At 48.7% G+C, this 14,416-nt stretch overlaps 1 protein-coding gene across 1 annotated transcript in view; it reads left to right on the plus strand.

Moving 5' to 3' along the window:
• Positions 1 to 14,416, plus strand: part of LOC144101993 (negative elongation factor B-like) — a 60,250-nt gene that overhangs the window by 39,287 nt on the left and 6,547 nt on the right. Inside the window, exons 9-10 of the mRNA XM_077635239.1 lie at positions 3,915 to 4,195; positions 6,531 to 6,641. Of these exons, the coding sequence (XP_077491365.1) occupies positions 3,915 to 4,195; positions 6,531 to 6,641 (392 nt within the window). The remainder of the gene's footprint in view (positions 1 to 3,914; positions 4,196 to 6,530; positions 6,642 to 14,416) is intronic.

The raw sequence follows: 14,416 nt of genomic DNA on the forward strand, positions 1-14,416 counted from the left end.
CCGGTGCATGCCGTAGCAGGTTTTCGCTGCCGAGCGTTCGCTCGTGCTGCTGATGCTTCGGCGCAAGCCATTCCAGGTTTTCGTTGTGCCGCGGTCGCTGGGTCGCGATCACGTGGTGTACACAGCGCAGTTCGGTGGTTCGGCCGCTGCAGTCACGCTTTTTGTTGGTGCTACGAGCTACGTGGACAGCAGTGTGGAGATGTTCGAGCCCTTGAGCGACGCTGATATACTGTATTTACACGATTGTAAGTTGACTCAAATGTAAGTCGACCCCCCCAAATCACATTTCCAAAAAATAAAAACTTCAAGGTTGTTTAAGCTTGGCCTTGAATAGTTGAACGCGATATCATTATCCAGTAGCCGCCATCGGGTGCCGCGTGCGGGCGTGCCATTCCAAAATGAAAATGTATTAGTCACTGGACTACTCATCCACACTTGCACCATCGTCCTCACTAGCACTGCCGTTGTGATCGCTGCTGCGGTCGTACAGTACGTCGTTCTAACGTCGTCGTCCAGCGAAATCCTGCACTTCGCAAACAGCCACATTACGACATCGTGTGGAACAGCTGAAAATTTTCCTCGCTGCACCTGCCACACCTGTATCACCCATTGCGAGCGTCGAACTTGCGGCCCGGCGCGCAGCTCTTTGTTTCTTCCGCGTAAAAAACGGCAGCCATCTTGAATGTAGCCTTGAACGAGCACCAGTCGTTTGCTGGACCTGGAGCACAAATGATGACTGACGAAGCACTGCATTAAAAACTTGTTAAACGCGGGTGGCAGCAATCAAATGCATCAGAGCCAAAGAGAAACTACGCGTGAATGGCATCGGCTCTTCCGTCGGATATCGACGCTCCCCGGCACAGCCACCGTTCCGAGTGGGGATGCCGCCTCGATTGGAACAGCGGCCCTTTCATCAACTATCAGCGCTCCCTTGAGCGCCAAGCACGCATTTGAAAGTGAAAAGAAAACTTGTTGAACGCTTGAGATTCTCTTAGAACGCGATTGCCTTATCGGGCCGCCGCTGCTTATCAGCAACCGTAGTCAGCAGCCACGTGTGGGGCGCCAGTTTGCTGCCTATCGATAGCCACCATCGGCCGCCGCCCACACGCGCAGGGAGGTATGTTAGTTCTGCACATTGACATAGCAGCTGCTCAAGGCCAGCACCAAGAGCATTACGACGGAGCCGCACAGCAAAAATGCAACCACACTGTTGAATGCCTGATGTCTCTTTTGTCTTGCCTTTATTTATAGTGCGATGTTTTCGTTTCGATTGTAAGTCGAACCCCCACTACGGATTTTCAAATTAAAAAAATATAGGTAGACCTACAGTCGTGTAAATACGGTAATAGGGGCTGCATGCTGTCAGCAGATGCCACAGGGCTAACATGCGGTGAGCACAGCCGACAATGATGAGTCCGACAGCGGCGACGAGACTATGCCACCGCCAAGTGCACATGAAGTAGCATCGGCACTCGATGTTGCAGCATGCCACTTCTCTGTCAGTGAGAACTCAGGCGTTGCGCAGGAGCTTTGGCCAAGCTGCAGATGATGCTGATGGAGTCTCGGCAGAAGAAACGCAAGCAAATGCACTTTGCTGATTACTTTAAATTTTGACAACCCTTCCCCGTAAATAAACATTTGAAGCATAAATAGCGTCATATATTCCAGCACTAAAGCTCGCTACTCACGCGAATTCATTCCAGTACTTGCTTCTGGTGCATAACTTGTTGATCAGCTTATTTCATTTGCCACTAGTACCAAGTGAATTTAATTCTCAGAATGGGCCTGCCAGAAATGTGTAGTAGTGCCTAGCTCGTGATAACAAGTCTAGATGTGACTGCTTCGGGTTCTGCCCGTGCAGCAGGGCACGATAACCGCTCATTGTAGTGCCCATTCGATAATTCGAACTTCAGTTAATTCGAACTATTTTCCTCGGTCCCCTTCGAGTTCGAATTAACAAGCTTTTACTGTACAAATTTTCACTTAACTGCAATGGCATTTAGGTTGCCGTCTCGCAGAAAATTTTCAGCTTCGCTGTCACAAAATTCTCTGATTGGTCGACGGGGTTGTGACATCATCAGCACCATGGGACTGCCAGTGGACCATTCGTAGGGCACCTCCAAATTTGAAAACCAAGGACCCCAAAATTTTAGAAGTAGGCCCACCCCATAAAATAAATTAAGGTGGATTACTGGGTCAGATTGGCAGAATCCTATGTGATGATGACCCAATGGAAGAACATTCTAGAAGGTGATGACTCATGCATGGCATATAAAGGCAGTGGGTAAAGCAGCTGAATGGGCTAGTTGGTTTTGCATCTTAGTGAAAAACAGCGCACAAGCAAACACAGACAGAAAGAAGGGGACAAGTGCTTGTCCCCTTCTTTCTGTCTGTGTTTGCTTGTGCGCTGTTTTTCACTAAGAAGAAAAAAGGCAGTGGAGCTGGTTCCAATTGGAGTTCTGGCGGGAAAATCACAAGAACTTTAGGCACACGTCGTAGAAACCATAGCAGGCAACCTAAACGCCACCGCGTTTTCTTCTTTTTGTATCAATATAAATTTTCACTTTTACGCTATTTCTTGGCGTTGCAGTGGTGGCAGTGTGACTTCATTTGCTGCTGTAGAAATCTTTGTGGGGCATGTCTACTGCAGGAACAAAAGACCCTGTGGCATGAAATAGCAGTCGGTCCAGAGAAAGGGGTCAGCGACGTATATGGAAGGAAGCATGCAGTGCAATGCTGATCTTGCATGAGCTTGTGTGACAAACTGTATTTACTCGGTTAATTTTCGCTTTTTTTTTTCCTAAAATTAAGGCTTCTAAAAGGGGGTGCGCAAATTACTTGGAGACTTCGCGAACATGACCTAAACAACTCAACAAAGGTTGCAGCACGCAATGTATACAATATATCGCTGCGTATATGTCGACACTGCGACTCGCACCACCCAGCACTGGCTAAAATAAAGTTGACTCCAAGGTCGATGCAGTCGCAAAGCTAGCAGGCAGAGGCAAATGGAGAAACTAAGTGATGAAATGGAGCCCTCGCATGCGGCCTGGCTGAGTAGCAGCAAAGAGAACAGCCAACAGCTTGGTGGTTTCGGATTGCGCTCTGGAGTTAACAGAAGTTTGCACTCACAGCTGCTCGTGCAGGAAGGCAACCGCCAGCGGGAGCGAGCTGGCTAAATGGCATACATTCAACTCTTAACATGACAGCATTTCAGGAGCTCAAGAGGCAAAGCCAGAGTCTAAGACTGCAGCAGCTCTGTCATGTTTTTAGTCTCTGAAAAAAAATGCCAGGAGCCTTGAAGCAGAGTCGAAAGTTTCCATCACGCATGGGAGTCTCTAGGAGTAGTGCGGAGTGATGCCATCATGTGGAGCAGGCTCCTAAGGACTTTCCAAGATCTCTTTACCAGAGCCAGTTTACATATGAATTCCTGACCTTTTTTTCTTTAATACCACTCACGCGCTTTCACAGCTGCACACAGCAACGCAACTGTGTGCATGCTGGTGGGCTTGTACAGCGGGGAGCGCTGAATATGCGAATGAAAATTTTCTGTCTTACCTGAGTGCGCAAATTACACGAGTAAATACGGTATGAGTTGCGGGAACCAAGCGCAGCATAGGGTTTCTGCTGGCTTTGTAATGAGTCTTCCCTTCCAGGTGACGGGAGTACTTGTGGGCTTTGAAAGGAGCCATGTTCCTGCAGCGATGTACTGTTTGCATGGTCTCTGTTTTGTTATCAGAACTTTGATATTGACACCCTTTTTTTGGCGAAATTTTCTTTATATGTGGCAGTTAACCTTCCTGTGACTTTGTTCTTAGTTTGGAACACGTCTGGCATGGATATTTGTTTGTTTTGCATGCTGCCCTTTACATAATTGCCACATTTCCTCGTATCACGTGTGCCTGCGTGCACAGCTCGCCAGCGGGACCGGACAGGCGTTATGCGCGTGCTGGGGTCCCTGGCGGGGGCCGAGGGCCAGCGCGCCTACCACGACCCGTTCCTGCACACGCTGGTGGGCCACCTGGCCCTGATGACCGACGACTTCGCCCAGGAGGACTTCTGCACGGTCGTCTTCGACGAGTTCTTTCTCACTGGCCTGAGTGCTTCACCTTCGGGTGGCAGTAACGTGGCTCCCGCACCTGCTGGCACACCTGCTGCTGCTGCTGCTGCTGCCGCTTCCTTGGCCGCTGCAGAGGTAGTGTACCACTGTGCTTGGCCTCACTTGGAGAGCTTATAGACATACAGGTGCCAACCGATTTTTCAGACTTGGCAGGACCCGGAAAATGGTCGGAGTAATCGAAAAAATCTGTGAACTTAAAAAAAAAGAAAGCTTGCAAAAAACCCGCTTTCAAAATTGTGAAATTTTCCGCTCCCCGTATTTTGCTTGCAAGCGATAATATTAGATGGTATCTGAGCCAGCCACAGTCATGCTGTCGTCATGTTCGCACCACCTCATATCATGCTACCAGACAGTGCAACGTGGCTGTGGGCCATGCCACGAACGATGTTCCTGCCTTGCAAAGCAAGAGCAGTCAGTTTCCATGAGTAAAAGCGCTCGCAGAAACCGAGAGGTAACTCATGGAAAGACACGAGCGGAAGCGACCACCTCCAAATGCACACCCCTTCCTCCCGCTTTTGCTGCCCTGCACAGCGGGTGGCGTTTGTTGTCCAAGCCATTGTGGATGTTGCAGCTGTCCGATTTTTGGTGTGATCATGCGCGCATTGCTGGGTGTCTGGATGCCAATGGAGAGTGTGCAATTATCTTTGAACGGCAGTGATGAAGAACAAATAGCCAAGCCAGTCTGCCCTATTCACTCCATCAGCACTCGCTGACTCCTTTTAGATTGAGGGTGGTGCCTTTCTCGACGGTGGAGAATGGGCTGGTTGTGACAGTTATGCCCACTCGTGTCTATGTTAGGCCGAAATAACAAACTTTCATTTACAAAGCAATCTGCACAGCTTGTTGGCATCTATTTTAAGAATAGTCTGTAAAATTGAACTTTTGGACTCCACAGAGTCGGAAATATTGGTTGCGAAAATATGCCCTTTCCTATGGGGTGCACGACAGTCCTCAGTGAACTGCAAAGCATCGCGCAAGTTCGAATTATTGGAGTCCGTAATGTGAAATCCAGCGGCAGTGGTGTTGTTGATGGCATTGAGCGAAAAAGCATGTGGTCCACTTGCCACCTAAGTCACTTGACTTTCTGACGTTATCGCAACCTGCCCACTGTGGCAGGTGACAGTTAAAAAATGAGTGGTCAGGGGAGGTTGTTTGGGGAGACCAACCTGAGCCGCAAAAGCCCAATCGGCAGCAGCACTCTTCATTTCACATATACATAAGGGCGTGCAGGCAGAACGTAGGTGTAGTGATGTGCAAAGGGGACCCCAAGGTGCTGAAAGACGCCATTAATGCTGTCGTGTCACACCCGTAAAGTGGAGATTAAGTGTCTCCACAGTTATGCTCGTTTGTTGCTGCACTAGCTTTATTAGCCCGTTCCCCTGGTTTCATGTCCTCTCTGTTGTTGTTGGTCCGCATGCCCAAATCTGCAGCCGAAAGATCCACCTTGCGATGAACGCTAGCTTGGGCAACCGAATTGGAACCGATGGCTATTTTGAAGATCTCATTGCTGTGCCGGTCATACCTGAATGCGGCCTCCCTTGGAAGGTGCCTGATGCCCTAAACCTATACAGTAAAACCTCTTTAATTCGAAATCGCTTAATTCGAACTTCCGGTTAATTCGAACTGACGGCCGGGTCCCGGCAAAGCCCTGTGTATTTCAATGGGTCAAAACTCTCGATAATTCGAATATGCCGGTATCCACGTCGGTTAATTCGAACTAGGCGCCGATGGCTGGCATTGCTCCTCGCATGCTTCTCCGCCGATGATAATTCGGACGCTGCGTTGGAGCTGTTGGGCAAGTTGCAGACGATGATTGTCGAGTCACGGCAAAGAAAACGAAAACAAATGCGCATCACCGATTATTTTTCTCTTTGATATGCTTTGCCAATCTGCTGTTAATAAACATGTTTTTGAAGCATAGTGTCATATTTAATCATTAAGCTTGCTGCTTACGCGAATGCATTTTGATGTTAGCTCCAATCGCATAAACAAATTAACTTTATTTCCTTCGACATTCGGGCTCTATGATTTTAATTCGCGCAATCGCCCGCCGCAAATGTGTAGTAGCGCGTAGTAAGAGATAACAATCTCAGATATGCCTGTTTTAGCTGCGGCCCATGCTGCCGGGCGTGATGGCCGCTTTTTTTAGCGCCCGCTCGTTAATTCAAACTCCGCTTAATTCGAACAATTTTCCGGTCCCCCTCGAGTTCGAATTAACGAGGTTTTACTGTATAGGCATTAGCTGGGACTGAACTGGCAGTTTTAATTATCCGGATTTTAAACTCCAAGTTGTCTTTAAATATGGTGACATCGAAAAACCTTCGGATCTGCAGGGTGGGCACTGGTGAGTTGCTGCTGCTCTGGCACTGTGTGTTAATTGATTGCCCTCTGGGTGTACCACATTTTCCAGTGCGCCAACAACACTGCGAGGCACTTGCTGCGCCTACTGTGGCACGTGCACGCCAAGCTACCACCTGCCAGGCTGCAGGGCCTCATGAAGACGCTCCAGCCTCTTGCCCAGGTGGGTTGTCCTTTGTCTTATGGCCAGCAGGTTGCCTGAATGGTGACCAGGCTGAGTAGATACAGCGAATTGACTTTGACACTGCGGACAAATCAGGCCTGGGGAAAATACTTTGCACAGTTCGCAGGAGGTCTTCAGGCTTGCTGTGGTCTGTGTACTGAAATTTCTCTGAGGGAACAGTGCCCTACAGCCAGCTGCACTGAGGGTCCTTTGAGGCTACTGGCTGTCAGTGCGGCAGTGCGCTATTGCACATCCTGAAAAAAAAAAAAATTAACCCCCAATTTACTTCATTAAACTAAATGCGGCATTGCTGTGCTAGCACACTACAGTGCAATCCACTTATAATGGTATTGAGAAAACTGGAAAATATGATTGGTATAAACTAGTTATTGTTATTTTTGGACCAGCAAGAAAAAAGGAATAAAAGCAAAAAGGAACACCCGACAGTGCAAAATGGAGGAACCCACTAAGAAACACTAACCATTAGAAAAAAAAACCTGAATTCTGAACAGCAAAAGTAGGGAGTGGGCTGACAGATATTGCAACGGTTAGTCGCCACAATTTTTTTCCCAGTACACGAACAGACAGAAACTACCCACAGTTAAAACTCGATTTAACGAAGTTGAGGGGAGCCGTGAATTATTTCGTTAAATCGAGAACTTCGTTAAATTGAATGAGGCATTTCTTGGGCCATAATTCAGTACATTCGATTACAGTAAAACCTCGGTAAAACGTACCCGCTTAAACAGTACTTTCGTTTTAAAAGTAGTAAAGTCAAGTCCCCGACTGAGCACCCATTGAACATAATGCATTTTGCATCCGCATAAACCGTACCAGCTTATCGCGGTCGTATCGGTTAGCACGTACCATTTTCACTTTTCGTCGCACTCGCGCGTGACGAATTCACGCCGGTAGCACCGACCCAAAGGACGGTTCGGCTAGCGGCGCAACAATCTTCCCTAAATACCGCCGACGGGACGGCAAGCCACACAGCAAAGTTGGTAATCATACAACTAGCGCAATCTTTGGGGGTCCGTATGGTCACCGTCATGACCCCCCGCGCTACTTTCGAGTGGGTAGCGCCAACACCACGACCGGCGCCGCTAGCGCATATGAAAAGAAACAGCAAAAATTCTTACTCGACAAGAAAGGCCCGAGGGGACTACAAATTTATTTTCCGCCAAAGAAGTCGGTGATCTTTGCCTGCGTGCGCTTTGTGAGCAACGGCCGCACCGATTTCTCGTAGGTCTGAAGTGTGTCCAGCGCGTCTTCCGTCCCCTCGTGTGCGCCGGCAAAATGTCGCAGCAGATCGAGAGCATCCATCACCTGACCTGGTGTCGGCACGGGAGCTTCGGCACCTGCAGGGTCGTCGGCAGCGTCTTCAGCCGTCACTCCCTCCACGCTTCCTACAAGCCGCAACATATCGGCATCAGTCAAAACTTCCGTTGTGACTGCGTTTTCGTCGGCGTTCACGTAGTCTGAGAAACTTATGCCTGTGGGCACTTCATACACTGAGCGAAGGTGTTCCCAGGCATCTTCATCCTCGTGCACGGCGCTCGCGCAGTCCGGACCAGCTTCGGCAGTTTCAGGGCCTAGTGTACCGAAACCGGCAGTCCTGAAGCAGTTGACAATTATCGACGGCCTCAATGCTCTCCAAGCCGCCGCCACCATCTCAACCGCCATAAAAATATCTATTTTCGTCTCGCGCTTCAGCTCCAGGTTGAGGAGAACTCTGTCGACGACTCGACGCTTGTATGCGCACTTCACGCTATTAATTATCCCTTGATCCAAGGGCTGAACCACGGACGTTGCGTTTGGGGGGAAGTAGCGGAGCTCCACGCTGGTCAGCTCGACCTCTGCAACGTAGTGGGCCGTGCAGTTATCCAGCAACAGGCACACTTTCCTTTTCTGGCGACACATGTCGCTGTCAAATTCCTTCAGCCATGTAGCGAAAATGGCACGCGACATCCACGCCTTTGAATTGGCAACGTACTTCACAGGAAGCTTTTTGGTGCCTTTAAAACAGCGCGGCCTCGCACTCTTTCCGATGACAAGCGGGTCTCGTTTGTCGGTGCCGTCCATGTTGACGCACAGCAAAAGAGTCAGCCTTTGTTTGCTGTGTTTGCCGCCGTGGCACGCCTGCCCCTTCAGGGCGAGTGTTTATTTAGGCAGCATTTGGTAGAATAGACCGCTCTCGTCGGCGTTGTAGACGTCGCTGGGGGCATATTTTCCCAGAATGTCGGGCACGTTTTCAGACTGCCAGTCGCCGACTACAGCCATGCTTACGCTGCTCGCTTCACCGCTAAGCACTTTCCCGACGATGCCGTGTCGTTCTTTGAAGCGCGACAGCCAGCCGGGACTTGCCTTGAACTCGTCGCCCAGCAAGCACGCGAAAGAGCGAGCTTTTTGTTGGAGCAGGTCTCCACTCACGGGAATACTATTCTTCGCCCGCAAATCCATAAACCAGGCGAAGAGGGCCTCTTCCATTTTGCTTTGAGGAGTGGTCTTCAGCGTTTTTTTGCGCGAGAGATTCCCCGACGAAGTGGCGCGGAGGATGTCATCTTTCCCTTTCAATATTGTGGAGAGAGTACTCGCTGGAATGCCATGTGATGCAGCCACGTCACATTTCTTCTGTCCACTTGTCACAGCACGAATTATGTCCGCTTTCTCGTCCAGGGTAAGCCTTTTTCGTTTCTTGCAGGGCTCCATCTGCTAGTCAGGAGGGTTAGCGGCGCGCTTGCTCGCACACACCACGTCCGCGTTCACGATAGCAAGGCTAGACTGATGGAGGCCTAACAAGCTGAGCTTGACAAAGACATGCGTTCAAAGGCACGGGGAAATCCGCACAAGAGCGAACACAGAGCACAACACACAAACACACACAAAAAAAAAAAACACGCGAACTGCAACAGCGCCATCTATGAAATGTGGCACGAAACTTTTTTACTGCTGGCGCCATCTCGTGAGCTCGACTCAAAATTAAAACTCGTTTTGCGCCGCGCAGTTTGAAAAAAGCGACGGGATGAAGATGCTCCGCGCTGTTACCGCTGACTCGCAATCAATAAATTTTGGGGTGCTGTCTACAAAATAGACCAAAAATTAACACTTTTTTACCTTTATTTCTCGAAAAAAGGTTCGTTAAATCGGGACAGATCACGGAATCGGTTTCGTTATTTCGGGTTAGTCAAAGCATTGAACCCTATGGGCGTCTGAGGGGGAATTAGGAAACCTTCGTTAAATCGAGATTTTCGTTAAATCGGGTTTCGTTAAATCGAGTTTTGACTGTATATACTTGACTTGCCTAATGAACCCGCCCCCCACTTTTATCGGCCAGAATTTAATTTTTTTTTTTTTCAGCCTTAGATTTTTGTAACTGAGTTTTCGCGCTGTCCACAGCGCAAACTTCCGCAAGGCTTGGGCAGGGCGCCAACCAGCCAACCATAACACCACCACTTGTCTATCTTTTCAGGAGAGCTCCAGCTCCTGCCTGAGGGGTGGGGGGATGGGGGGGGGAGAGCGCAGAATTCTCCGCGAACTTGGCAGAGTGCCAAGACATTGTGTGCTGTAAGCTAAGGCATAGTCACTCGCATTGTACATTATGCACAAGTTCTGTGAAGATACATGTGCAAAAGTTTGATTGTGTTAGATAGTGCGTGATAAGATCTTGCTGTGGAAACATTTGGTTGAGTAATTGTAATTGCTTAAATACACTTCGACGAAACTACAGCCATGGATGTCGACATATCACCTGGACGTGAAAAGTAAAATAAAGAGAAAAATCATAATAAAACAAGATTAATTCAAAATACATAGAAAGAAAAAATATATAAAATTAAAACAAAAATAAATCTTGTACTGGCGTCGTGGAAAAATCCTGCGTCCTAGAAAGTTCCACGCTTTCACATTCCTCCATGTAAGCAGACTTAAGTGCCCTGGTAATTTTTGTTATACGGTTTATGGTTTATATGGTTTATTTTGAGTGGTAATGGGGGATTTGATAAATCTAAAGAATTTGATCGTTATAAGCAAGATATCATTATATCTGGTGTCGTTATAAGTGGATTACGTATGGACCCTTTGCATAGGTTACTTATGACGGCTTTACAGACAATGCAAGTGGCAGCTGGCGCGATGTGGTTTCTGCCTTTCCATTTGGCTGCAGATGCCACATAACCAGTTTGCCTCCTCCACCATGACACATAACAGCTTTTTCGTTAAGTGTCCCACCTAGCGGTAGCGCACTCCACCTGCTAACCATGTCAGGTGGAGGCTTCATCCCTAGACAAGGTGGCATTTTCACTAGCGAGGCATGTAGTGCTAGCGAACTAGCAAAATTTACAGGCGACGATACAATGTAACGAGACAAATCTGGATTAGCAGTATTGGTTGCACATTTCCCCTTTTACATTGATTGATTGCCTTCCCATTGCATCTTTGAATTTGATTTTGCTGTCACGTGCGCTTCTGGAGGGCGGAGGCTCATGGGTGGGGGGTACGTTTTTACAGTACCCAAGGCCAAAGGTACCCAATTGGGGGGGGAGGCTTCACACACAGAGACCACTACTTTTGTGCCAGAAGAGGATTATGTACTGCTAATGCATAAAGCAGCAGTTTGCAAAAATAAAACATAGCCCACCAAATCCTGTATGACTGTGCTAACAAATCACAACAGTAAACAGGATCAGTATTTTAAAGTCGCACTCTACTAAAGAAGCCACAAATGTCAATTTTTGCACTTATGGGAGAAAAGGGTCTCAGAAAAGAAAATTTCACATTACTGAAGTCACAATTATGAAATCTTTGTGCATTGTGAATACGTCAATTGTGAATTATGTGGAATGTAAATACGTCATTTTCATGCAAAACAAGTTCTCATGTACTTTGTAATTTTTTTGTCAAGAGCTTTTAAGAAATGTTGCTGCCGGAAAATTGCTGAAATTTGTCGTCTTATATGGCTTAGAATCATATGGAAAGTGTTACGGTGCAACAAATCGAAATTTTTAAATATTGTAGCAGAAATCTTAATCTAATCTTTTTCTGGTCTGACCACCAGAAATTAGGGGCACTTCTTTTTAGCAGATTTTTTTTTTTCAAGCAGGTTTCCTAGGTGCAGGATTTAAGCTTATTACTTTGAATAATGATGCAGTTTGATCTTAGAGGCACGGACTGCATAAGTCTCAGGCTGTCAGCTGTGGGGAACCTCAGTGGTTTTCACAAGGTGCTGAGGAACCCAACTTGTCAATCTTGGCTTCCGTTTGTTCCTGCATAACATGTATAGAGAAAAATGACCATACAGATGCTCGAGCATTCAAAAAATACCCAATCTAAATTAATACAGTAAAAGCTCGTTAATTCAAACTTATTGATTATTTGAACTGACGCCCGAGTTCCGGCAGAGCCCTCTGTATTTCAATGGGGGAAAACTCCGTAGAATTCAAACAAGTCAGCATCCACAACGGTTAGTTCGAACTAGGAGCCCCTGGCTGATGCCGCCCCTCGTAGATAAAACGTGACCCATAGCAAGTACAACTCGCTGCAAATTTACTAGAGATGTAAAACAGTGGAAAAGAAAATAAAGCCGAGTGCACGAGGCTGGCTGAGCCTGCGCTCCGGTGCATGCCATAGTAGGTTTTCGCTGCCAAGCGTTCGCCCGTGGTGCTGATGCTTCGGCGCAAGCCATTCCAGGTTTTCGTTGTGCTGCGGTCGCTGGGTCGCGATCACGTGGTGTACACAGCGCAGTTTGGTGGTTCGGCCGCCTCAGTCATGCTTTTTGTTAGTGCCACGAGCTACGGGGACAGCAGTGTGGAGATGTTCAAGCCCTTGAGTGACACTGATATAATAGGGGCTGCATGCTGTCAGCAGATGCCACAGGGCTCACATGCGGTGAGCACAGCCGACACTGATGAGTCCAACAGCGGCAACGAGCCTGTGCCACTGCCAAGTGCATGTGAAGTAACGTCGGCGCTCAATGTTGCAGCACGCTACTTCTCTGCCAATGCGAACTCTGACGTTGCGCTAGAGCTCTTGGGCAAGCTGCAGATGATGCTGAAGGAGTCTTGGCAGAAGAAACGCAAGCAAATGCACATCACGGATTACTTTTGATTTTGACAATCCTTCCCTATAAATAAACGTTTCCCTATAAATAAATAGAGTCATATATCCCAGTACAAAAGCTCGCTGCTCATGCAAATGCTTTCCAAAACTTGCTTCTGGCACATAACTGGCTGATCAATTCATTTAATTTGCTATTAGGAACACATGAATTTAATTCTCAGAATAACCCGCCACAAACGTGTAGTAGTGCCTAGCGCGCGATAACGATTCTAGATGTGACTGCTTCGGGTTCTGCCCACGCGGTCGGGCGCAGTGAGCGCTCCTTCTAGCACCCATCCGATAATTTGGACTTCTCTTGATTCGAACAGTTTTCCAGTCCTCTTCGAGTCTGAATTAATGAGGTTATACTGTGGCAACAGGCTGTAAAGCAATCCACTCTGAGCAGTTAGAGTATTTCTTGTTCCCAAAATAAATGGGTGAATAGAAAGGTACCGTAAAAACCGGAATATAGGTCGAACTTTTTTTCAAAAAACCACGGTGAAAAGTCGACCCCCGTCTTATATACCGGTCATTGGCGGAAAAAATACTGAAGTCTTGCAACAATGGGTGGCTGAAGTCAGCAGCCACCATCACCATCGCCATCAGCAGCAGTGCCGCCATTTTGCGTTTCAATAGATGCAAAGCGGAAGCTAACAGCAATTTACCGTCGCCTTCAAGAAAAACGCGATTGAGTACGAGGAAGCTCACGGGAACCTGGCGGCACAGCGCGAATTTGGAGTATCCGAAAAGAGCATTCAGTACCGGCGGAGGCAGAAGCTGCGTATTACAACTTGCAGCAACCGGAAGAAAACATCATTTCGTGGGCAGACCGTAGTGTATCGAGAATAGGAAGGAAACGTTGCGCTGCGAGCAAGATCGCTGCCTGTGACTGCCGAATGCATCCGCGTGAAAGCGGCAGAGATCGCGCGTGCCTCTAGACTCACGAGGGCGCAATTCAAAGGCTCGTGTTGCATTTGGGTTGCAAGCCCCAAGGGTAGCGTTGGCCTGGCGGCCTGGGGCAAAGCTGGAAACATCCGAAGGTCCCGGCAAAGGATGAGTCGACTGGCAACAGAACAACTTGTTTATTCTGGCATCGCAAAAGAGCAGCCGGTCAGGGCGACCACGTTACTCGCAGGAAGAAATCGAAGTCTCCCGTTGGCGTCCGGGGCAGCTCGCTTTATACCCACGGAGTCGAGGGCAAGAGGGAACGGCTTGGGAAGAGGCGTCCGATACGGCGACGCTTGAACATGTCCAGACGTGACGGGCGCGTCAGCCAGGCCGGCGCCGGTCAGACCTCCTCGCCTCTCAGTTGGGGAGCTCCTCTCCCCGGCTGCCGCGCTTTGACAAGCGTGGGCAGCAGCATGCACACACACACACACACGCACGCACGACGACACGTGGCACTGAAACCTGTCTGGACGCGCTTGGCGGGAGGCGTTGCGGCCGCGATGAACGAAGCCGCGGCGTCCGTTGCATCCGCGCCGGCTATACCGCGCGTTGTAGGCGAGACGTAACAGACCGCCCCGCCGGGAGAAGGAGATCCCGATGGTCAGGGGACTGCATCCGCTGTCCAGAGGGATGTCGCTCGATGATGCTCGTAATCGAAACCGATCGTCCCTCGACGTTGCTTGAGCGCAGCGCACAGAGAAGGCCTCGTTCTCGGGTTCAGGATCACATAGGAC

The sequence above is a fragment of the Amblyomma americanum genome, chromosome 8 (assembly GCF_052857255.1).
Source record: "Amblyomma americanum isolate KBUSLIRL-KWMA chromosome 8, ASM5285725v1, whole genome shotgun sequence".
Classification (NCBI taxonomy): Eukaryota; Metazoa; Arthropoda; class Arachnida; order Ixodida; family Ixodidae; genus Amblyomma; species Amblyomma americanum.